Source organism: Oncorhynchus kisutch, linkage group LG4, assembly GCF_002021735.2.
Source record: "Oncorhynchus kisutch isolate 150728-3 linkage group LG4, Okis_V2, whole genome shotgun sequence".
NCBI lineage: Eukaryota > Metazoa > Chordata > Actinopteri > Salmoniformes > Salmonidae > Oncorhynchus > Oncorhynchus kisutch.
Genome location: NC_034177.2, coordinates 21,950,661 through 21,975,961, shown reverse-complemented (window position 1 = coordinate 21,975,961; position 25,301 = coordinate 21,950,661). Strand labels below are relative to the sequence as shown.

The 25,301-nt window shown below is 44.0% G+C and overlaps 1 protein-coding gene across 4 annotated transcripts in view; it reads left to right on the top strand.

Moving 5' to 3' along the window:
- The window catches only part of LOC109889239 (low-density lipoprotein receptor-related protein 5), a 76,631-nt gene extending 51,665 nt beyond the window's left edge, over positions 1-24,966 (top strand). For 3 of the 4 annotated variants that reach the window (XM_020480522.2, XM_031822642.1, XM_020480523.2), the window contains 16 exons: positions 4,287-4,503; positions 6,278-6,567; positions 6,723-6,949; positions 9,930-10,114; positions 10,346-10,669; positions 11,322-11,518; positions 11,793-12,007; positions 13,604-13,794; positions 15,087-15,296; positions 15,461-15,586; positions 15,689-15,925; positions 21,988-22,098; positions 22,281-22,523; positions 22,664-22,806; positions 22,984-23,081; positions 23,213-24,957. In XM_020480522.2, coding sequence (XP_020336111.1) covers positions 4,287-4,503; positions 6,278-6,567; positions 6,723-6,949; positions 9,930-10,114; positions 10,346-10,669; positions 11,322-11,518; positions 11,793-12,007; positions 13,604-13,794; positions 15,087-15,296; positions 15,461-15,586; positions 15,689-15,925; positions 21,988-22,098; positions 22,281-22,523; positions 22,664-22,806; positions 22,984-23,081; positions 23,213-23,474 — 3,276 coding nt within the window. In that variant the 3' untranslated portion in view covers positions 23,475-24,957. Of the gene's footprint in view, positions 1-4,286; positions 4,504-6,277; positions 6,568-6,722; positions 6,950-9,929; positions 10,115-10,345; positions 10,670-11,321; positions 11,519-11,792; positions 12,008-13,603; positions 13,795-15,086; positions 15,297-15,460; positions 15,587-15,688; positions 15,926-21,987; positions 22,099-22,280; positions 22,524-22,663; positions 22,807-22,983; positions 23,082-23,212 lie in introns of all 4 variants that reach the window. The other variant, XM_020480521.2, reaches the window with a different exon arrangement.
- The last annotated feature ends 335 nt before the right edge of the window (positions 24,967-25,301 follow it).

The following is a 25,301-nucleotide window of genomic DNA, read 5'->3' as shown; positions in this document are numbered from 1 at the left end:
TTTGCTAGCTTACCAAATGACACCTGCATCTCTAGCTGTAGCCACCAAAAAACGAAATGGGGGGGAAAGTCTGCCACTCAACCACTCGTCCATCCAATGACATGGCATCCTTCCAGCAGGTAGCTAGGCTCTGTGGTTTTAGCTTGCCAAACAAATAGCTACATATTCTCTCCACACCATGGAAAAATGTGTGGAATTGCAGGAAATTAACTTTAAAATGTTTTGCTCGCAAAGGGGGAGTGGTATGGATGTGGGTACGCAAACCCACGAGCCATTGCAGCCCCTCATGATGAGTTCAGTTTTTTGTGTGGCTCCCATCCCAATGAAAGTTGCCTATCCCCGCTCTACATCATGACATTTTTTGTCAAATATAACCTCTTTTGCAAAACCTCTTATGAAGTTGGTTTTGAAGCATAAACTGTCAATTTTATATTTTTGACTGATATTATCATTGTCTGTTTATTTCATATTTACAAAGTAGTTTAAACACTGTCAGTTCCACTATAAGCTGCTAGCTAGTAGAAACTAAGACTGGGCTTTGAGGGCCATGCAGCCTTCTTCCGTCACACTGCCCCGGCCTGCAGATTGAATTTGTAAGGCATCTCAATGACACTGAGGCGCAAAGAGGACGTTTACAATTGGCTGGCATTGAAGCCTGCCGAGGTTTGACTTTTCTCTGAATTACTGATGAGACTTTTGTGTTTTCTGTTTTGTTTATCTTTTCCTCGGTCAAGAAAAGGGTTCTCACACTATAAAAAAAAAACTCTCCCAGTGAAAAAGAGCAGGGAGAAAAAATGGTGCACCCATCTTTCAGTGGCGAGGGCCATGTCTAATTGTCTCAGTAAAAAATGAATAGAACGTCTGTAAGGGAGGGGGATAGACTCCTGCTGATAGGATGGCCATCAAAGTGCTGTTTTTTTGTTTTCCTGGTTGGTCCTAAATTTTGAGTCCATTTTGTGTTTTGTTTCCAAGATTTTCCTTTTTGGTAGAAGGGGAGGTAAATTCCGTCAACACTTTTTTCTTTTTTTTCCCCCTTATATGTTTTAATGACCTCAGAGGCCTGCTTAGGTTTGTTCTGGACTAATTAGCCTAGGCAGCTGGCGTGTTCTTAACAGCACAGAGGGTCCAGTGTGTGCTGGCAGCCATGCGTTTACCCGTGCCTGCAGTCTAGGGCCTCCCCTCCCCCACTTCCCTCCATCCTCCACTCCCAGGCTAGCCCCAGAAAGAGTTAACCTGGAGAAAGAGTGTCCGCACCGTGGCTGGAATCCAGAAAATCCCAAAATCAACCAGCTGCACACTTAGTCCTTTGATGTGCTGCGCTGCAAGGCGAGCGGTGTATGTGGAATTGTCAGGATGTGGAGGAACATGACTCCATAGAAAGAGCAGTAATCTTACCTGGATTAGACTACGAAAGAAATGGAGAGGGAAGGAATGCCATAGTTGGAGATTTTCTCCATTGCTGGTAAAAATAGCTGGGGTTTTTGGTGGTTACTCGGGTGAGCAGTCAAACAATGTCCTATAGACAACTGAAAGCATAAATGCAAGGGGAAACAGATGTTTGAAAGGTATGCCATCAAATAAAAAGGTCTAATTACACCAGTGGAAAGAATTCATGCCTTACTCCTACGTAACCATGAGACGAGAAAGGATGGGCTGGAGTTGATCTATGTTCAACCACGCTCCCAAGATTGTGTTATAATAATATTAAAGTGAAAGTCTGCTTCCAAAGCACAACTGGTCATCCATATTTTAATTGGGTCACAGATAACGCTCTAATTAGGCCTAACTGCAAAATGACATATTTGAATTCCAAAGTCAGGAAAAAGTGTTTAAAACGGTCAATTTCCCTAAAACAGGGAATCATAACATTCATGGCATACCACACAAGTTGTGTGAAGCTTCCAGGGAAGTCCAGTTGAGGTATTATATCTCTGCTAGCTGGGGCTCCTATAGAAACTATGGCTGCTGTTTTGTTGAGCATTATGACCTACCCTCTCCCCCTCAGTGTGTTACTGCAAACCTTTCTGAATATCTTACCAGTTCCCCTTTAAGACTTTCCACTGAGTTGTGCTTAGCCTTCTTAGTCAGTGCTATATGCTTTCTCCTAATGTCTTTATCTAGTGTCTTTATCCTAACAGACACACAGGTATAATGTTCTATAAAGAATGCTCGGCGTGAACCCAGTCCACCCCTCTAGTCTCTCTCTCTTAGCCATGTGGTTAGAGCAGTTTAGTGAGCTGGATTATCCTCCATCTCACCTTCTCCTCAAAAGCGACACCATTTCTCTGTGGTGTCAGATTCTACCTGTCCCCCTCATATTGTGCTGTCTGCAGTGTTTGTGAAGAGAAAAAGTATTTCACCCAACAATGTGCCAATAATTTATTTATTTTCATATTGGGAGAGCGGGTGGAAGTCAGTGAGTCGCTCCATCAGTTGTAGGAAGCGAGGGACTGAATTACAGAAATTAATCAAGTGGACACCCCTCCAGGGCAGGCAGCCCTTGGAAGCAGCCTCAGCCCCATCTCCGTCTGCACACTCCAAGCTCCCTGGCCACACAGGAAGAGCTTAAGATGGGAACCACACCGTACAGAAAGTCTTAGAGCGATCCAAAGTCATCTGTAAGACCACCAGATCTTATAAATTCAAGTTGCCATTGTTAAATACCTGCTGTGAACAGGATATGCAAGTGTACTGGTGCCTTTGTGCTCAGTTCCTATAGGGTTTTGTAAAGTGCTTGTGGACGGCATCGTTTTCATCCAGAGAGGTCAACTTTTCATTATCATTTTTGTGTCCGAGCCACTTCGGCTTGTCTCCCACCAAAATAAAGACCTAGGGTTGGTTGGTTGTATGGAGTGATTAACACCCACGTGAACCCACTGATACCTCCATGTAAACTGAAATGGGACAAGCACACAGTGCTGATCTGTGTAGTGCTCAGTTTCTCCTAGAGTAGAATATGCTCATCATGTCACGTAGGAGTAGCCATAATAAGATGCCACACTCCAGAATTTTCAGTCAGACTGAAATATTTCCTGGAACTTACACCAGTTTGCTAAAATAAAAAACAGGTCTATTTTCAGTGGCACAGTTTTGTGTAATAGTAATGCCGGGTCGGCTAGGATTCGTGTCGAGTGTAATTGCAGCCTTTTCAGAAATAAGCAGTTAAGTTCCCAGTAAGGAACACTCAGTTTCAGCTCTCTCTTTCTGCTCCTCATAAGACAGAGGCATGCTTTGGCACCACTCCCTATATCCGTTTACTTCATTTTCTAATGCAACCCTTGTGACTGGAATCCTATACTGTCACATTTATTCATTTAAATATGATATATTCTGCGTGAATAAGGATTATTTGTGTGGTCTCCCACTTAGCAGAAGTTGTGTTTTTCCCCAGATAGAGATATTGACAGTCATGCTCCACAGTTAATGGTGATCTTTGAATATAAATAGCTTGTCAGTTTGCAGTTAGTTACATATTGAGTTTTATTGATTTTAAATGTCTCCATGATTTGGCTTTGAAACAGTCTTGAAATTAGTGCTCTCAACAACTCTATGAAATACTATTGTCATTGTCAGTGCATTCTATCCAGTGTCAGTAACCTGCTCCGACCTGTTTGTGTGTTTTAAACTGTACCTTACCTCAGGTTATCAAGAATTAGATGTCATAACTCATATTGACGCCTACAGCATCTATGGCAGGGATCATCAACTAGATTCAAGCGCAATACTTTTATTTATTTATTTATTTTTTTGCGGAGAGTCGGGGGGGGGGGGGGGGGACATGACATAATTCCAAATAATTTGTAGACTGCAAATTGACCGCAAGAAGCCCAGACAGATATATTTGACTAAAACATAATAATTTCAAACCTTGCTAACTTCTGTATACAATATTATGCTTGGGAATACTGTGGAACATTTCTGAAATTAAATCACTTGATTTGCTATTGTTTTTACAAAAAAAGATTTGTTTCGTCAGTAAACTTTGGCAGCCAAATAAAATCCCCACCAGTTTCTTTCCGCCAATTGGGGAATCCTGATCTATGGGTGTGGGTAGATGCTTGTGTGTTACAGAACAAGAGCCTGAGGACAAACTTTTGCTTGGACAATTGCTTATGCCTAATCAGACAAATGCCTATCAGTTGCCGTTTCCTACCACTGTGCCCTTGAGCAAAGCACCCAACTGCTCCACGGGTGCTGAAATGACAAACATTTTTGCTCATACTTGGCAAAAGATACTGCTTGGGTTGCCCATCAATTTTAAAACCCCCTCCTCTACGTAAACCCAGGTGATTGATGTGGACGGCTCCAATAGGATGACCCTACTGGAGGACAAGCTACCCCACATCTTTGGCTTCACGCTGCTGGGCGACTACATCTACTGGACGGACTGGCAGAGGAGGAGCATCGAGAGGGTCCACAAGACCAACGCCATCCGAGAGATCATCATTGACCAGCTGCCTGATCTCATGGGACTCAAAGCCACCAGAGTCACTGAGGTCTCCGGTAAGAGAAAGAGGAAATTATGGGGTTTTATTGTTATTTGGATGTACACAGCTGTAGTAGTGTAAGAAGTGTGTTTAATTTAAACTCAGCAAAAAAAGAAACATCCTCTCACTGTCAACTGTGTGTATTTTCAGCAAACTTAACGTGTAAATATTTATGAACATAAGATTCAACAACTGAGACATAAACTGAACAAGTTCCACAGATATGTGACTAACAGAAATGGAAAAATGTGTCCCTGAACAAAGAGGGGGTCAAAAGTAACAGTCAGTATTTTGTGTGGCCACCAGCTGCATTAAGTACTGCAATGCATCTCCTCCTCATGGACTGTACCAGATTTGCCAGTTCTTGCTGTGAGATGTTACCCCACTCTTCCACGAAGGCACCTGCAAGTTCTCAGACATTTCTGGGGGGAATGGCCCTAGCACTCACCCTCCGATACAACAGTTTCCCAGACGTGCTCAATGGGATAGAGATCTGGGCTCTTCGTTGGCCATGGCAGAACACTGACATTCCTGTCTTGCAGGAAATCACGCACAGAACGAGCAGTATGGCTGGTGGCATTGTCATGCTGGAGGGTCATGTCAGGATGAGACTGCAGGAAGGGTACCACATGAGGGAGGAGGATGTCTTCCCAGTAACGCACAGCATTGAGATTGCCTGCAATGACAACAAGCTCAGTCCGATGATGCTGGGACACACTGCCCCAGACCATGACGGACCCTCCACCACCGAGTACAGGCCTCGATGTAACACTCATTCCTTCGACTATAAACGTGAATCTGACCATCACCCCTGGTGCGACAACCGCGACTCGTCAGTGAAGAGCACTTTTTGCCAGTCCTGTCTGGTCCAACGTCAGTAGGTTTGTGCCCATAGGCGACGTTGTTGCCGGTGATGTCTGGTGAGGACCTGCCTTACAACAAGCCTACAAGCCCTCAGTCCAGCCACTCTCAGCCTATTACGGACAGTCTGAGCACTGATTGAGGGATTGTGCGTTCCTGGTGTAACTCCGGCAGTTGTTGTTGCCATCCTGTACCTGTCCCGCAGGTGTGATGTTTGGATGTACCGATCCTGTGCAGGTGTTGTTACACATGGTCCCTGGCCACATCTGCAGTCCTCAGGCCTCTATGCAGCATGCCTAAGGCACATTCACACAGATGAGCAGGGACCCTGGGCATCTTTCTTTTGGTTGTTTTTCAGAGTCAGTAGAAGGGCCTCTTTAGTGTCCTAAGTTTTCATAACTGACCTTAATTGCCTACCACCTGTAAGCTGTTAGTGTTTAACGACCGTTCCACAGGTGCATCTTCATTAATTATTTATGGTTCATTGAACACGCATGGAACAGTGTTTAAACCCTTTACAATTAAGATTTGAGAAGTTATTTTGATATTTACGAATTATCTTTAAAAGACAGGGTCCTAAAAAAGACGTTTCTTTTTTTGCCGAGTTTAGGTAGTGACATAGTGTGGCGCACAATTGGCGAAGCATCGTTAGGATTTGGCCGGGGTAGGCAGTCATTGTAAATAAGAATTTATTCTTAACTGACTTGTCTTGTTAAAATAAAGGTTCAATATTTATTTTTTATTTTAAAGTTCTACAGTATTAAGTATGCAATAATTCTGAGTACGACTAGGGTAAATGTTTTCTTATGTATGATGTGTTATCACAACTGACAGCTGTAAACAGTCCTTAAAGAGGACAGTACCAGACCTCCCGGTCTGCTGGAGCTAAACTGACCATGTCTCTCTCTGTCCCTCTCTCCCTCATAAAGGCACAAATGGCTGTGTGGAGGATAATGGCGGCTGCAGCCACCTGTGTTTCCACCGGCCCCAGGGCCTGCGCTGTGACTGTCCCATGGGCCTGGAGCTCCTCAGTGACATGAGGACATGCGTGGTGCCCGAGGCTTTCCTGCTCTTCACCAACCGGGCTGACATCCGCTCCATCTCCCTCGGGACCAACTCTAACGACGTTGCCATCCCCCTCACCGGGGTCATGGAGGCCTCCGCCCTCGACTTTGACGTCTCCGAGAACAGGATCTACTGGACTGACGTCAGCACCAAGGTGAGAATGACTCCTTTTCTCTGTCATCTGGGTTAATTTAGCTATCGGGATGTTTTATTTATATTTAAGCTCCAGTCTTTTTTGGTTCATATTGAGCTCAGTGCCTGACTGTTGTACAAGTGTCTGACTCTACTCCACTGTCCTCCCTCCCTCAGACCATCAGCAGGGCCTTCATGAACGGCAGCTCTGTGGAGCATGTGATCGAGTTTGGGCTGGACTACCCAGAAGGCATGGCAGTAGACTGGATGGGCAGGAACGTGTACTGGGCCGACACAGGGACCAACCGCATAGAGGTGGCCCGGCTGGATGGACAATACCGACAGGTCCTGGTGTGTAAGGACCTGGACAACCCTCGCTCCCTGGCCCTTAACCCTGCCAATGGGTAAGATTGACTGGGATCCAGCTCATCTGCATGACAAAACTCCCAGACCTGTCTGACTGGCATGAGCCTGGTCCCAGATCGGTTTGAGCTGTCTTGCCAGCTTTGAGCGTGTGAGAATGTCCATAGGAGTTGGAATGGCAAGGCGGTACAAACGGATCTGAAACCAGGCTAGGCTGACGTCATCTGTTCACCAGTACCCATAGAGATGACTGTCTGGCTGGATGAATCCCCTTCGCATGATTCTTTCCCTCTGACTTTCTTAGGCAGGTAGTGTAGTGAGGTTGCACCAGTGGCACAGCACTGCGGCTTTCAAGTTTTAGTCACGTGCACATGTACAGTGAAATGTCTTTCTTGCAAGCTCTTTCCCAACAATGCAGTAATCAATATCAGTAGTACTATAAAATATAGCCGAACAAAAACACACGAGAAATAGAGAAATAAGAAGAACACAAGTAAGCTATATACAGGGTCAGTTCATGGTCCGTGCCAATACCATAGTTACAATGAGCAGGAATACAGTGTGGTAGAGGTAGATATGTATTGGGGTAAGGTGACTAGGCATCAGGATATGATAAAGGATATGAAGATAAACAGAGTAGTAGCAGCAGTGTGTATGCGTGATGTGTGTGTGTAGAGTCATTATGAATGTGTGCATGTTGTGTGTGAATACATTTAAGTGTGTGAGTGTATAGTCACAGAGTCAGTGCAAAAATAAAAGGGTCAATGCAGATAGTCTGTGTAGCCATTTTGTTAGCTATTTAGCAGGCTTATGACTTAGGAATAGAAGCTGTTTAGGAGCCTGTTGGTGTCAGACTTGTTGCTCTGGTACCACTTGCCGTGCGTAAGCAGAGAGAACAGTCTTTGGCTTGGGTGGCTGGTGTCTTTAGCAATTTTCACCACCTGATTTGGAGGTCCTGGATGGCAGGGAGCTGGGCCGCAGTGACGCACTGGGCTGTCCGTACCACCCTCTGTAGCGCCATATGATCAAGGGCAGTGCAGTTGCCAAACCAAGCAGTGATGCAGCCAGTCAAGATGCTCTCAATGGTGCAGTTGTAGAACTTTTTGAGGGTCCAATCCACATCTTTTCAACCTCTTTAGAGGGATGAGGTACTGTTGCGCCTTCATGACTGTGTGCGGACCATTTTAAGGACACTTGAAGCTCTCAACCAGCTCTCGATCAGCTCCACCCCCCCTGTTTCCTGTAGTCCACGATCAGCTCTTTGGTCTCTACTGACGTTGTTGTCCTGGCACCACATTGCCAAGTCACTAACCTCCTTTCTGTAGGTGTCTCATCGCCGCCGGTGAAAAGGCCTACCACTGTCGTGTCGTCAGCTAACTTGATGATCGTGTTGGAGTAGTGCGTGACCATGCAGTCGTGGGTGAACAGTAGGGGACTAAGCACACACCCCTGTGGAGCCCCCATGTTGAGAGTCAGCGTGGCGAATGTGATGTTGCCTACCCTACCCTTACAGACAGAGACTTCTCCTCCATGTGAGGAGTTGTTAGTCGATACATGTGTGCCAACATGTCACAGCTTTTACATGTCACTCTGCAGGATGAAGTCGTGTCCTGGAGCTGTCAAGAGTCATGCTTGTGGCTTCTGATGCATTTTTACCACCTAGCCTTAACCCTCAGCATGGTTTCCTTTCTCAGATACTGAACTGGGTTGAGTTCTACAGGTATTGTCCCCATTGCTGGGGCCGTTGCCATTTACCAGTCCATATTGAATTAGTTTGGGAATGCAGACATAGTCTTGGCTGGCATCAAGTGTTTGGGGATATATGGGCTAGAGGTCGACCGATTATGATTAATAGCGATTATTGGATGACCAAAAATAGCAGAAAAATCGGCCGATTAATTGGTATCGGCTTTTCTTGGTCATATATATATATATATATATATATATAGTTATATATATATATTGTTATATATATATAGGACAATTACAGCATTTCTGAATGAACACTTATTTTAACGTAATATAATACATCAAAATTAATTTAGTCTCAAAAAAATAATGAAACATGTTCAATTGGGTTTAAATAATGCAAAAACAAAGTGTTGGAGAAGAAAGTAAAAGTGCAATATTTGCCATGTAAAAAAGCTAATGTTTAAGTTCCTTGCTCAGAACATATGAAAGCTGGTGGTTCCTTTTAACATGAGTCTTCAATATTCCCAGGTAACAAGTTCTAGGTTGTTCCCTATTTTATCTAACGGGTGGCATCCCTAAGTCTAAATATTGCTGTTACATTGCACAACCTTCAATGTTATGTCATAATTATGTACAATTCTGGCAAATTAATTACCATCTTTGTTAAAAAGAAATGGTCTTCACACAGTTCGCAACGAGCCAGGCGGCCCAAGCTGCTGCATATACCCTGACTCTGCTTGCACAGAACGCAAGAGAAATGACACAATTTCCCTAGTTAGAAGAAATTCATGTTAGTGGGCAATATTAACTAAATATGCAGGTTTAAAAAATATATACTTGTGTATTGATTTTAAGAATTGCATTGATGTTTATGGTTAGGTACACATTGGTGCAATGACAGTGCTTTTTTTCGCAAATGCGCTTGTTAAATCATCACACGTTTGGCGAAGTAGGCTGTGATTCGATGATAAATTAACAGGCACCGCATTGGTTATTTGCAACACCGGACAAGCTAGTTAAACTAGTAATATCATCAACCATGTGTAGTTAACTAGTGATTATGTTAAGATTGATTTTTAATAAGATAAGTTTAATGCTAGCTAGCAATTTACCTTGGCTCCTTGCTGCACTCGTGTAACAGGTGGTCAGCCTCCCGCATCATTTTCCTTGTGGGGTGCAATGTAATCAGCCATAATCGGTGTCCAAAAATTACAGATTATTATGAATACTTGAAATCGGCAATAATTAATCGGCCATTACGATTAATCAGTCGACCTCTAATATGGGCTCGTTCTACTATGTATAATGCAGCTCTGTGTGTCTCCTCAGCTACATGTATTGGACAGAGTGGGGAGGCAAGCCCAGGATCGCCAGGGCCCACATGGACGGCAGCAACATAATTACCCTAGTGGACAAAGTGGGCAGAGCCAACGGTCTCACCATTGACTACATCGACCAGAGACTCTACTGGACCGACCTGGACACCTGTATGATAGAGTCAACCAACATGCAAGGTAAACTCATACAGTAGTCAAGCTCTTCTCCAACCCCTCTGTTGTTTATGATTGATGATACATGATGAGCATAAAACTCTGTAATATTGCTGTGGTTGACAGCAATAATCATTCATGTCCATTCTCCTTTTCCACCCAATATTACTGTACAAATATATCATATTGCTGTGGTTAATATCAATATCCTCAGATCTTCAATAATCCATATATTGATAATCATGTTTCATCCAGGTCTGCAGAGGGAGATAGTGGCTGACGACCTCCCTCATCCGTTCGGTCTGACCCAGTACCGGGACTACATCTACTGGACAGACTGGAACCTGCGCAGCATCGAGCGGGCCGACAAGCGCTCTGGGCTGAACCGCACCATGGTCCAGGGACACCTGGAGTACGTCATGGACATCCTGGTCTTCCACTCCTCTCGCCAGGACGGTGCCAATGACTGCTCCCAGAACAACGGCAACTGTGCCCACCTGTGCCTGGCGTCGCCCTCCGGCTCCCAGTGCCGCTGTGCCTCCCACTACATCCTGGACTCAAACAGCAGGAACTGCAGCTGTGAGTAGAGAAACGACCAGGGCCGGCATTAACAGGGGGTTGTTGGGTTTATGTTTTTAGTTTGGTTCAGTGTTGTATTTAGTGTGTTGGTACAGTCAGTTTATTCTGTTTTGAGACATATGCACTAATCTCCTGTGGACATTTTACTGTAAGTTGGAAATTGAATCTCTCCGTTAAGAGTAGGCGAGTCAGTGTATTTTACAACGTCTTTGCTCTAGAAGGATGTATTGTCTTAATCAAATCCAGGTGTGTCTACAGCCCTTGGCCATGCAAAACCTCATAACACGTGTCTGTCTGAATCATACCATGAGCTGACCTCAGACTTTCACTGAGGCCTGATGTGGACAAGTGTTAGAAAGGAGGTTGCTGTGCACATATCACAGACTGAGCATTCCTCTGGTCTTGGCATGGGATGAAGGCCCTGTGTTCCTACATGTCTTTTTCTTTCTTACTGCTGCATACTTCCCTGGCCTCTGGGGACCACTGATTACTGCATTCTATTAAGCTGATTACAACATCCTGAGTCATGGAAAGGTTGGTAGGAGAGAGGGAGGAAGAGATATAGAGGGAGGGGACAGAGAGAGTGAGCGAGATGGAGAGATTCAAATGTTTGGATTGGGCCTGTTAACCTCTGACCCCTCCCTCCCTCCAGCCCCCTCGAGCTTCCTCCTGTTCAGCCAGAAGGCCTCAATCAGCCGCATGGTTCTGGGTGAGCAGAGCCCCGACATCATCCTTCCCATCCACGTCCTCCGCAACGTCCGGGCCATCAGCTACGACCCCCTAGACCACCTGATCTACTGGGTGGACGGGCGGCAGAACATCAGGAGGGCCCGCGACGATGGCACACAGGTGAGTCATGCTGATAAAGAGGACCATATATTTACATACACACTTAAGATGCATATAGTATATTGTGTATATTAATGTTTTTCAATTATATTCTAGTTTACATGCATATAAAGTTGAGGGAGTTATAGAACTTTATTTAATTGATGTCAGTGCAGCCATCATGCACAAATACATTTGTTTGAACACTCGCATATCTTTTGTCGACAGTGTGAAACCTTTCACAATTATAGGCCATTTCTCTAATTTAATATCTATCTCCTTCATCCTCTTCCAGTCGTCAGTGGTGGTGTCAACCACTTCCACCCACCAGCAGCAGCCTGACAAACAGCCCCACGACCTGAGCCTGGACACCTACAGCCGTACTGTCTACTGGACTTGTGAGGCCACCAATACCATCAACCTCCAGCGCCTGGACGGAGATGCCATGGGCGTGGTGCTGCGAGATGAACATGACAAACCCAGAGCCATTGTAGTCAACGCCGAAAAAGGGTGAGGAGGGAAGGGGGAGTGTTGTATCAAAGAGGAGACTGGAAAACAAAGTGCTGCCTGGTTCATACTGTTACAGCTCAAGGCAACTGTTTTTTGTGCAGATAGAGGCAGACTGACTCAATAACTGGATTTAGGGATGGCAACATTTCTATTTCAAATCTCCCAGGCTCGGTTTTCAAATCTACCCCGATTGTGGTGGACTTGGGAATGAAAAACCGAGGGACCTCACTCACTTGAAAGCTTTTGAAAATAAACAGGACTTCCAAAATAGTTCAGTGTCCCCTTATGAAATATTTTCAAGTGAGCGATGCCACTTGTATGTGTGTAAATATAGCAGTTGGCTGGCGGGCAGATCAGGGACTGGGTGTGGCACTCCTCCAAGCAGCAGAGTAATTAGTGGGTGATCAGGTGTTTAGTGATGTGGTGTTGACAATTTGACATAGGAGACTCTGGAACAGTGTTTATTTTCCTTCGATAGGGCAGGGAAGGAACCACAGCCCCAAGTAACTACGAGGCTGAGAATGTCAGGTCATGTGTGCAGCAGATGGTTGTGTTTACTGTTCTGCCTGCACTACTTTCTCCTCTCCAGTGGTGCAGTAGTATGGTCAGGGCCGTAGGTCAGGGCCTGGCAGGCTGCACTGTAATTGTGATGCTCATTGTTGATGCGGCCGTCCTCCATGTTCCGTTCTATTTGGGGCTCTCCTATGTGGTTTGGCTTGGATGTGGCGGAGGTGACTTCTCTCATAGGAGTGACCCGGAGTAAACTAATCAACATGAGACGTTTAATCCCAAAAATCTCAAACTGAATATTGTTGGCAATCAGCTTGACAATTTTGATAATTTGACATGGTCTTGTAGTTGTTTTTATCCGATTTGAAAGTGGCATTCAGTTGCTTGTCTCTCCATGGGAATGGAAAGCACTAAATAGACATTGAAGATATTTGGCCGAGCTCAGTACAGACAGTCTCAAAAGGTTACAGGCAGGTTGAAGAGCTGTGGGGTTCATTTGTTTTCTCCCACTTTCCCTTGAAGTGACGGCTTCTACATTTACTCAAAGCATTATGTTATTACATTAATACTTCAACTGATTACACTCAGACTGATATTTAAAAAAAAATAGTTCCCTTTTGACTTGAAGAAGCAGAACCAAATTACAAACAGACGAGCGTTTGCACAATAGCATTTCTTCCTTCAAGTCTTCTGTCTAAACAGGTGTTAAGGGAGGTTCTTATCAGAGCTGATAGAAGCTGGTGTGAGACGTAACAAACCGGGAAGGCCCACAGCCCGATAATAGCCTCTACTCCTCCAGGCTCTGAGAGGGGGGCCAACTTAACAGCCCTGCGCTCTTATCTACACCCAGCAAAGTAGAATACAGGCTGCCCTGCCCACTCATCAAAACACATATCTCAACTGTTATTTATCTCTCTGACTGATTTCCATGTTGTAGTGTGATTAATATATATATATATATCAATGTTGACTAATGTCTAAAATCCTGTACACAGTTGGTGGTTTAAGGTTTGGGCAGCAACTGTTCAAATTGTCTGTCAGTATGCTTTTCGTTGTTTTTTCTTACTGCCTCCATCTCTCCTGTAGGTATATGTATTTCACGACCATGCAGGATCGCTCTGCTAAGATCGAGGGAGCGTCTCTGGATGGGACAGAGCGGGAGTCTTTGTTCACCACGGGTCTGATCCGGCCTGTAGCCCTGGCCCTGGACAACAAGCTGGGGAAACTCTTCTGGGTGGACGCTGACTTGAAACGCATTGAGAGCAGTGACCTCACTGGTGAGTCCCAATGCTAAAGAAGTGTGGACAGCCATTCTAGATCCAGAACATCAGCACTCAAACACTGCTGATCATCTGAAAAGCTGTTGTTGCTATGGTTTATCAGTTTTGACAGCATTTATTTACATCTTTCATTCTCAGTAGTACACAGCAGTACCATGGAAAATGGCACAATATTCCTCGAGTCCAAACACAGTTTGTGGTCTAAAATAGTCAGCCCATCTTCCTAATACGTTTGAAAGCCTACATATTCACACTAGAAAAGCCTGGCCTCTTTGGACCCCCCTTCAGGCCAATGAGGAGTCATTTGGACTCAACATACTAATGAATACAATTTCATGTATGCTATCGGGAAAATAATACTTTGGTTGTGTTTATGAAGAACACCACAGCATTTTTATTAGTTTGTTACTGTAGGCTGTGGAGTAGATGGAATTGTGATATTTTGAAAAAGGGCTCATCTCTTCAGTCTTAAGAGTTTTTATTTTTTATTTTTAACATCAGAATCTGCTTTTTCTGATACTATATAGAAATCAAGTCTTGCCTTCCTGTGACACTACAATGATATGAAAAGGTCACTTTTTCGTGCAAAACAACTGTTTTTAACAATTCTGTTTGATACCAGTGCTAAGCGCACCGGTTTGAGTGTCGAACTGCAACGCGGCTGGGTTTTTCATGCTCAACATTTTCCTGTGTGTATCTAGAATTGTCCACCACCCAAAGGACATCCAACCAACTTGACACAACAGTGGGGATGCATGGGGGTGCAACTCAATATTAGGAAGGCGTTCCTAATGTTTTGTACACTGTATGTGTGTTAAATAGACTTATTTTAGGAGAAGTCCAGAACAGAGGGGGGGCATGACTTTAAAATGGCAGGGAAATTGCCATTTCAATACACATTGGGTCAAAATTATCCCCTTGGCCTTTCTAGTGTTAAATAAATCCCCCTGCCTCTGAAGTCTGGACTGGATATGAACAATACAGCATCCAGACTGATTTCTCCAGGCCATTTATGTACCATCAGACTGTAAAGTTATACAAGAGAGTGTCTTTATTTTGGCAGACCATGTTTGGCAACAGTTATTGAATATTAGTCAACCTGGTTTTAGTGATGGTGTCTATATTTATACCTATATACCTATATTTTCTATGATAAAGTTTAGAACTTAAGAAGACCTAAGGGTCTGAAAATAAATGCATTTGGGAGGATACACCGTCTTTGATGTGAGATGTCTATTGTTTGGTGTATACTACCCTTGTTCTGAGGTCATTCCTCTTCCTTCTCCCAGGAGCCAATCGGATCGTCCTCCAGGACTCTAACATCCTGCAGCCCATGGGTCTGACAGTGCTGGGGGAGCACCTGTACTGGATCGACAGACAGCAGCAGATGATCGAGAGGGTGGACAAGCTGATTGGGGAGAAGAGGACCCGTATCCAGGGCCGCATTGCCTACCTCACCAGCATTCACGCTGTGGAAGACATGGACCCTACAGAGTTTGGTAAGGCACATGGAGGAGCCTGTGTTTAGCCACTTCCTATTGCCTCAGCAGATACCAATTATTTTGGAAAACAGTGTGATGCAGTGCTTTACTACAACAGAGTTCCGTTACTCTCCAGGGGCAAAAACTCAATGTCCACGTCTTCTCCTTCCTCTTCTCCACAGCTTCTCATCCCTGTTCCCATGACAACGGAGGCTGCTCACACATCTGCATTGCCAAAGGAGACCGGACACCTCGCTGCTCCTGTCCCATGCACCTGGTCCTGCTGCCCAACCTGCTCATCTGTGGAGGTACAGCTGCTGCTGTAACACATTCAATAATGATGTGCGATACACAATAAGTCAAGTTTTACACCAGGCATTGGCTCTGAATCTAAACTCCTCCCACTTCAGACCCACCCACCTGTTCCACAGAGCAGTTCACCTGTGCCACGGGCGACATTGACTGCATCCCCATGGCATGGCGCTGTGACGGCGTTGCTGAGTGTGATGACAACAGTGACGAGGAGAACTGCCCCGTGTGCTCGGCAATCCAATTCCAGTGTGACAAGGGCCAGTGTGTGGATGCTCAGCTACGCTGCAACGGAGAGCCAGACTGCGCAGACAACTCCGATGAACAGGACTGTGACAGTACGTTCACTCAACTGACTTTATGCACAATATTGACACATACTGCTGCGCCATCTTGGAAGTATGTAAGATGTTTTAGTCCAATGTAAATATAGTATTTCGGTTTTTGTATACATTTCACTCTTTTTTTTAAACATTTTCGAATTAAATATACCTTCCTGCAACCCGCCTCACCCAATGTGGTACGAATGTGCTATTTTTTAGACCTTATAACTGGAACCTCCATCAGCAGCTAGCCAGCTAATTAGCTACTAGCTATTTAGTCATTGTTAGCCACTGCTTGCGGTCTTTACCTTTAGCTCGGACTCCAGACGCTTTAGCCCGGATAATACTTGCCAGTCTGTACAGCGAAATATCAGCATTCTTTTTTCCCCACTACATCACTGGATTCCTGCCGCAAGCTCTGGACCATTACACCGGATCATCGCAGCTAGCTAGTTGCTACTGAGTGGCTATTGTAGCGAACGCCCTTGTCCAGAAGCATGCACCAGTTAGCCTCGAGCTAGGCCCATCTCCCGGCTAGCAAACGAAGTACACAAATCAAAATCAAATTTATTTATATAGCCCTTCGTACATCAGCTTATATCTCAAAGTGCTGTACAGAAACACAGCCTAAAACCCCAAACAGCAAGCAATGCAGGTGTAGAAGCACGGTGGCTAGGAAAAACTCCCTAGAAAGACCAAAACCTAGGAAGAAACCTAGAGAGGAACCAGGCTATGTGGGGTGGCCAGTCCTCTTCTGGCTGTGCCGGGTGGAGATTATAACAGCACATGGCCAAGATGTTCAAATGTTCATAAATGACCAGCATGGTCGTATAATAATAAGGCAGAACAGTTGAAACTGGAGCAGCAGCACAGTCAGATGGACTGGGGACAGCAAGGAGTCATCATGTCAGGTAGTCCTGGGGCATGGTCCTAGGGCTCAGGTCCTCCGAGAGAGAAAGAAAGAAAGAGAGAAGGAGAGAATTAGAGAACGCACACTTAGATTCACACAGGACACCGAATAGGACAGGAGAAGTACTCCAGATATAACAAACTGACCCTAGCCCCCCGACACAAACTACTGCAGCATAATTACTGGAGGCTGACTACAATACCTCTCTTGCCAATTGGCATGTACCCTTTGTCGACACTGAGCCCCACCAATCCATCACCACTGGTCTGCTGACATAATTCAGCCGATATGCTCTCAACCGTGGATGTTGGTGATGATCAATCTGCTAGCCCGGGCACGCTATGCTTCCTGAAAGCCGTGTCTCCCGCTCGCCTAGCATAGTAATCGACTACTGAACGGCTCCCTGTTTCATCTATTGCTGCTCATTGGACCCTATGATCACTCGGCTACACAGCTGATGCCTGCTGGACTGTTCATTAACACAGTACTTCATTTTGTTTATCTGTCGGCCCCAGCCTCAAACTCAGGCCCTGTGTGTAGCTAACTGATCCTCTCTGCCCATTCATCGCCATTTACCCGTTGTTGTTGTCGTCCTAGCTGTTTACCCGTTGTTGCCTTAGCTCCCCCAAATCAACACCTGTGATTGCTTTATGCCTTTCTCGAATGTCAATATGCCTTGTATACTGTTTAGGGCAGCTCTCGTTTTATTTTACTATGGAGCCCCTAGTCCTGCTCAACATGCCTCAGATAGCCCCCTTGTCCCACCCCCCACACATGCGGAGACCACACCTAGCTTAACTGGCACCTCCAGAGACAAAACCTCTCATCGTCACTCAATGCCTAGGTTTACCCCCACTGTACTCGGCACCCTACCATACCCATCTGTACACTATGCCCTGAATCTATCCTACTACACCCAGAAATCTGCTCCTTTTATTCTCTGTTCCCAAAGCACAAGACGACCAGTTCTTATAGCCTTTAGCCGTGCCCTCATCCTAATTCTCCTCTGTTCCTCTGGTGATGTAGAGGTTAACCCAGGCCCTGTGTGTCCCCAGGCGCTCTCATTTGTTGACTTCTGCAACCGTAAAAGCCTTGGTTTCATGCATGTTAAATCAGAAGCCTCCCCCCTAAGTTTGCTTTATTCACTGCTTTAGCACACTGCCAACCCTGATGTCCTAGCCGTGTCTGAATTAGGAAGGCCAGCAAAAATTCTGAAATTTCCATCCCCAATTACAACAAGACAGAACTGCTAAAGGGTGCGGAATTGCAATCTACTGTAGAGAGTGCAGAGTTTTGTCATACTATCCAGGTCTTAGTTAGAGCTTCTACTTTTAAAGATCCATCTCTCCAGAAATAAGTCCCTCACTGTTGCTGCTTGTTATAGACTCCCCCCCCCCCCCCCCCCCCTCAGCTCCCAGCTGTGCCTTGGACACCATATGTGAATTGATTGCCCCCCATCTATCATCAGAGTTCATACTGCTAGGTGACCTAAATTGGGATATGCTTAACACCCCAGCTGTCCTACAATCTAAGCTAGATGCCCTCAATCTCACACAAATGATCAAGGAACCTACCAGGTCCAGCCCCAAATCTGGAAACATGGGCACCCTCATAGATATCATCCTGACCAACTTGCCCTCCAAATACACCTCTGCTGTTTTCAACCAGGATCTCAGCAATCACTGCCTCATTGCCTGCGTCTGTTATGGGTCCGCGGTCAAACGACGACCCCTCATCACTGTAAAATACTTCTGCGAGAAGGTCTTTCTAATCGACCTGGCCAGGGTATCCTGGAAGGATGTGTTGACCTCATCCCATCAGTAGATGATGCCTTGTTGTTCTTTAAAAGTGCTTTCCTAAGAACAGATATAAAGCTACACTTGTTGTGAATCCAGCCAACATGTCAGATTTCAAAAAGGCTTTTCGGCGAAAGCAAACGATGCTATAATCTGAGGATAGCACCATAGTAAGCTGCACGCCCAATTTTTAAGTTTTTGATTTGTTAAAAAAGTTTGAAATAGCCAATCAATGTCGTTCCACTTCATGATTGTGTCCCACTTGTTGTTGATTCTTCACAAAAAAATACAGTTTTATATCTTTGTTTGAAGCCTGAAATGTGGCAAAAGGTCGCAAAGTTCAAGGGGGCCGAATACTTTCGCAAGGCACTGTGTGTGTATATATATATATATATATATATATATATATATATATATATATATATACATATACAGTGGGGCAAAAAAGTATTTAGTCAGCCAGCAATTGTGCAAGTTCTCCCACTTAAAGATGAGAGGCCTGTAATTTTCATCATAGGTACACTTCAACTATGACAGACAAAATTAGAAAAAAAAATCCAGAAGATCACATTGTAGGATTTTTTATGAATTTATTTTCAAATTATGGTGGAAAATAAGTGTTCGGTCACCTACAAACAAGCAAGATTTCTGGCTCTCACAGACCTGTAACTTCTTCTTTAAGAGGCTCCTCTGTCCTCTACACATTACCTGTATTAATGGCACCTGTTTGAACTTGTTATCAGTATAAAAGACACCTGTCCACAAACTCAAACAGTCACACTCCAAACTCCACTATGGCCAAGACCAAAGAGCTGTCAAAGGACACCAGAAACAAAATTGTAGACCTGCACCAGGCTGGGAAGACTGAATCTGCAATAGGTAAGCAGCTTGGTTTGAAGAAATCAACTGTGGGAGCAATTATTAGGAAATGGAAGACATACAAGACCACTGATAATCTCCCTCGATCTGGGGCTCCACGCAAGATCTCACCCCGTGGGGTCAAAATGATCACAAGAACGGTGAGCAAAAATCCCAGAACCACACGGGGGGGACCTAGTGAATGACTTGCAGAGAGCTGGGACCAAAGTAACAAAGCCTACCATCAGTAACACACTACGCTGCCAGGGACTCAAATCCTGCAGTGCCAGACGTGTCCCCCTACTTAAGCCAGTACATGTCCAGGCACGTCTGAAGTTTGCTAGAGAGCATTTGGATGATCCAGAAGAAGATTGGGAGAATGTCATATGGTCAGATGAAACCAAAATATAACTTTTTGGTAAAAACTCAACTCGTCGTGTTTGGAGGACAAAGAATGCTGAGTTGCATCCAAAGAACACCTTACCTACTGTGAAGCATGGGGATGGAAACATCATGCTTTGGGGATGTTTTTCTGCAAAGGGACCAGGACCACTGATCCGTGTAAAGGAAAGAATGAATGTGGCCATGTATCGTGAGATTTTGAGTGAAAATCTCCTTCCATCAGCAAGGGCATTGAAGATGAAACTTGGCTGGGTCTTTCAGCATGACAATGATCCCAAACACACCGCCCGGGCAACGAAGGAGTGGCTTTTTAAAGAAGCATTTCAAGGTCCTGGAGTGGCCAAGCCAGTCTCCAGATCTCAACCCCATAGAAAATCTTTGGAGGGAGTTGAAAGTCTGTGTTGCCCAGCAACAGCCCCAAAACATCACTGCTCTAGAGGAGATCTGCATGGAGGAATGGGCCAAAATACCAGCAACTGTGTGTGAAAACCTTGAAGACTTACAGAAAACGTTTGACCTCTGTCATTGCCAACAAAGTATTGAGATAAACTTTTGTTATTGACCAAATACTTATTTTCCCCCATAATTTGCAAATAAATTCATAAAAAATCCTACAATGTGATTTTCTGGATTTTTTTTCTCCATTTTGTCTTTCATAGTTGAACTGTACCTATGATGAAAATTATAGGCCTCATCTTTTTAATTGGGAGAGATGGCACAATTGGTGGCTGACTAAATACTTTTTTGCCCGACTGTATATATAGAGAGATATATCTCCCTCACTAACTTTAAGCGTCAGCTGTCAGAGCAGTTTACCGATCGCTGCAGCTGTAAATAGCCCATCCAACTACCTACCTCATCCAATATTTGTTTTTCTGCTCTTTTGCACACCAGTATTTATACTTGCACATCCTCATCTGCACATCTATCACTCCAGTGTTAATTGCTAAATTGTAATTACTTCGCCACAGGCCTATTTATTGCCTTACCTCCTTCATTTGCACACTCTGTATACAGACTTTTATATTGTTATTGACTGTACGTTGTTTAGTTGCACTGCTTTGCTTTATCTTGGCCAGGTTGCCGTTGTAAATGAGAACTTGTTCTCAACTGGCCTACCTGGTTAAATAATGGTTAAATAAAATAAATAAAAACATTTCCAGTTCAGTAAAACACACACCAATGTCATAGGGATTAAAGGGCGACTGCACATCCTGATTTGACCTCGTTTTGAAGATTGCTCATTAAGAAATGCTAGCGGCCATGACTAAAGCCAAATGATTGTTATCTTGGATGTGGGCGTGTTATGTTCCCATATCGTACCCTTGCAGGTACTGTTGTTTGTCCCTCCTGAGTCACTGTAGGAACAGCCACTTCCTCAAAATAAATTGAATTAATCTAAGAGAAATCTGTAATTAATTTGGATATTTTAGCTTAGTCGCGCAATTTTACATCTAGCTTAAGGTGTTTGGTCCAGTGTTTCTCAAGTTAAAAAATGTGCATGGAAAACTAGTCAGTGGGTTTTGGAATATTGGGATACAAATGCGCTTTGATCGTCTCAATTCTCATTTTGCCCCAAAAGTTGGCAGGCGTTAGTGATTGACACTGTCAAACACATCAGCATGTGGCCACTCCATAAAGGGCTTAGGGCCAAGAGTTATTTCAACATAACATTGGCAACGTGTTGTCTTATGTAAACAAGTCAGAGGCGCTGTGTAATGGGCAGGTCTGTCTCGCTGTCTGGAAGTTCTGGCTGCTATTGTTGGAGTGCACACAGCTGCTTCTCTCGTGCTAGTGGCCACGATCGTAATCATACCCAACCCTCCAGTAAGTCGCGACGAACTCACAAAACTCAGTTTTGGACAAGATGGACTGACAAATGATGCTATTTACACTTTGTGGTTAATTTTTACACTATAATAAATGTGTTTATGCTTCATAGATGCCACATAGAATCAACTTCTCTGAATTTAAATAGCCTAAAGGGCAGTTGACCTTTAATACTGGGAGATTGTACTATCACCACCACCAGCAACCTTGTTTGTATTGATTTGATGATAAGCCATGCCAAGTCTTGTAACGTGGACTTTGCTCTGCTCTCCTCCCCTCAGCCATATGCCTGCCCAACCAGTTCCGCTGCAACAACAAGCAGTGCATCCTGAAGAAACAGCAGTGTGACTCCTACAATGACTGTGCTGACAACTCTGACGAGCTCTTCTGTGGTGTGTTTAACTTCACTCAGTCACTTGAGAAAATCAAGGGAGTTCAAAATTTACACTATTGTCATATTTTTCAGTAAGGAGAAACCAGTCAATCCATCTACAATATCACATTAATTTAACCGACCTCTCATACTTGGCAGCAGTCCGTTAAACCTGTTGTAATGTCTTTGCCCGTCTTGTAGAATTCCTCACCCCCCCGTCAAGCGACATTCAATCACCATCTCACACCAGCACCATCGGCCCAGTCATTGGCATCATCCTGTCAGTGTTTGTGATGGGAGGGATGTACTTTGTGTGCCAGCGGGTGGTGTGCCGCCGTTACAAAGGTCCCAACGGAGCCTTCCCCCACGATTACATCAGTGGCACCTCACACGTACCCCTCAACTTCATCGCACCCAGCAGCTCACAGCACGGAACCTTCACAGGTAAAGGTTGGCTATTACACAACACTGAAAACTAAAGATCAAATGGATGAGTGTATAGATATGGCCTGTACTATCCTGTGATAGGATAGTATTTACATGCTGAAGCAGGTAGTTGTTGTCACTGTTTTGTTGTTTCTTAGGTATCTCGTGTGGGAAGTCTATGATGAGTTCTGTCAGTCTGATGGGGAGCAGCTGTAGTGGGGCGCCACTCTATGACAGGAACCATGTAACAGGGGCCTCCTCCAGCAGCTCCTCCAGCACTAAGGGAACCTTTTATCCACAGGTATGTACCCAACTTCTCTGCCCTCTCTTAGGAACCCAACACTCATCCTCTCCGCGGTGTCTCTCATACATTATTTCTAAAAACTGGGGGGAATGTACATTTTCTCCTGTTTGAACATTACTAGATGATCTCAAAACTTAAGTTTGTAATTGAATGGGTAAGGGTTTGTATTTACAGATGCTCAACCCGCCTCCCTCTCCAGCCACGGATCGCTCCCTGTATAATGCAGAGATCTTCTACTCCTCTAACAGTCCCTCCACCACCAGGTCTTACAGGTAAGAGATGAGGCACACTTGATCAGTTTCTCTCTTTGTATTATGCAACAGTCAGCTTGATGCAAATTGGCACCTCTTTGCTGTTGTGAAATAAAAAAGTATTTTCTCTCCTCCATGCTTGCTCCTGAAAGGCCTTATCTAATGCGCGGTGTGGCACCCCCCACCACCCCATGCAGCACTGACGTCTGTGACAGCGACTACACCACAAGTCGTTGGAAGAGCAACAAGTACTACATGGACCTAAACTCAGACTCTGACCCTTACCCTCCTCCCCCCACTCCCCGGAGCCAATACCTATCAGCAGAGGAGAGCTGCCCCCCTTCTCCATCCACAGAGCGCAGTTACTTTCACCTCTGTCCCCCACCCCCGTCACCATGCACTGACTCTTCATGACACCCGGGGAAATAGCCATGTCTGTAAATAATTTTAAATATAAACAAATGAGAATTATATTTTATTCATTTCCACTGATTGCCATGGGTTAAGGTGGGGATGGAATAGGGTCAGATCAAGTGTGACGTTGTTGTACAGTGAATTGTATCACTTGTCTATATTTTTCATGTTTCCCACCCTCGTTTCAGATGGAGTATCCTCCTAATTAGAAGACTTTCAATTTGACTATTCTATTGGCCTTTGATAATTCTTTGTTTTTTTCAGCAACGTACTTTAGAACTTCCTTCAAACGTACCAATTTACAGTGAAATTTGAACAAGGTGGTCACCAATATTGGTTTGAGAAAATACTCCATTCAAATGTTACACTGGTGATGTGGCCAACCACATTACCATTAACAAAACAAATTGTAAATATTTGTAATTAAGTAAATAAGAAATGTTTCACAACAGCCATGAAATGCTCTTATTAATTGAAATGATCCTGAGCATGTCTTTGTTTTGGAGTTTACCAAAAATGTGTTTGCTGCTACTGTACATATATACTTTACTCTGAATTATGAGAACACCCAACAAAACAATTAGACAATAGATCATTAAGCTGTTTCAGTTAGTAACGCTATTATTTTTGTGTAGAACAGTATGTAAACATGTTAATTGTTTTGAAGGAGTCCTTATGGAATAACTCATAAGAGCAGCTTCATCGTTGATGCAGTTATCAACCAGAAATGACAAGGTTTTGCACAACCTTAACTCTATCATGAATCTCTTATGCAATGTCCATGTGACCTACTAGACTGACTATTTCCATTTATTGAAACAATACTGTTGATATTTCAGCTTTTATCAATGAGACAAATGTCTAGTTTAGTAAAAGCTATTCCATCTTTTGTAAACAATGTTTGAAAACTGTAGATGATTCAATTGTAGTGAAACCCTCATACCTTTCAACTTATAGATTGAATTGCAGAGTGGTGAATATCATGCACCTGTAAAATCATGGCTCCATTATATTGTCTCACTTTGAAGATTGGCAACATTGTCAAACTGAGCACTTCCTTAAATGAACTATCCAACCAGTTAAGAAATGTGAACAGTGAATGTAAAATTACATAAAGAGGGAAATGTATTTTGAATTCATACCTTGTGCTTGTTTTCTGAGCTTTTTCTCTGCCATTTGTATATAGGCAATTAACCATGGTGCTGACAAGTGAAATTAAATCATATGATCAAAAGTGTCAGGCTTCCATCTGTATGTTGGACACCTATGGCTTCTAGCGGAGAGGTTGTACAGGTTCCTCAGACCTCCACAACACAACCTGCTGCCCAGCCCATTTCAAGCCATGCCCTTACTGGACAGGGACAACTCCAGCTGTACTTCATTGGGCCAGTATGTAGATGCTCCCCAAACAAACCTGTGTTGTGTTATTTACACTTGTGACAATTTTTGTATCAAAAGCATTTTTATATAATAAAGGTTCTATTTTAAGGAATACTTGTGTGGCTACTTTGAAGAATCAAAAATATTTAGATTTAACACTTTTTTGGTTACTAAATGATTCCATGTGTTATTTCCTAGTTTTGATGTCTTAACTATTATTGTACAATGTAGAAAATAGTATTTAAAAATCCAAACTTTTGACTGGTACTGTATATACAGTAATATTATTTTGTTGCATGGAAAAGGTTTTTGGTGATCCAAATAGGGCACACATTTTCTATTGTGATACTATTAACTGCACTGGTTATGCGAGTGAATCATAGCTAAATGCTGCCACCACGTGTAGAAAAGTTGGAACGTCATCCTTATCTATTTTTCAGGTCTTTT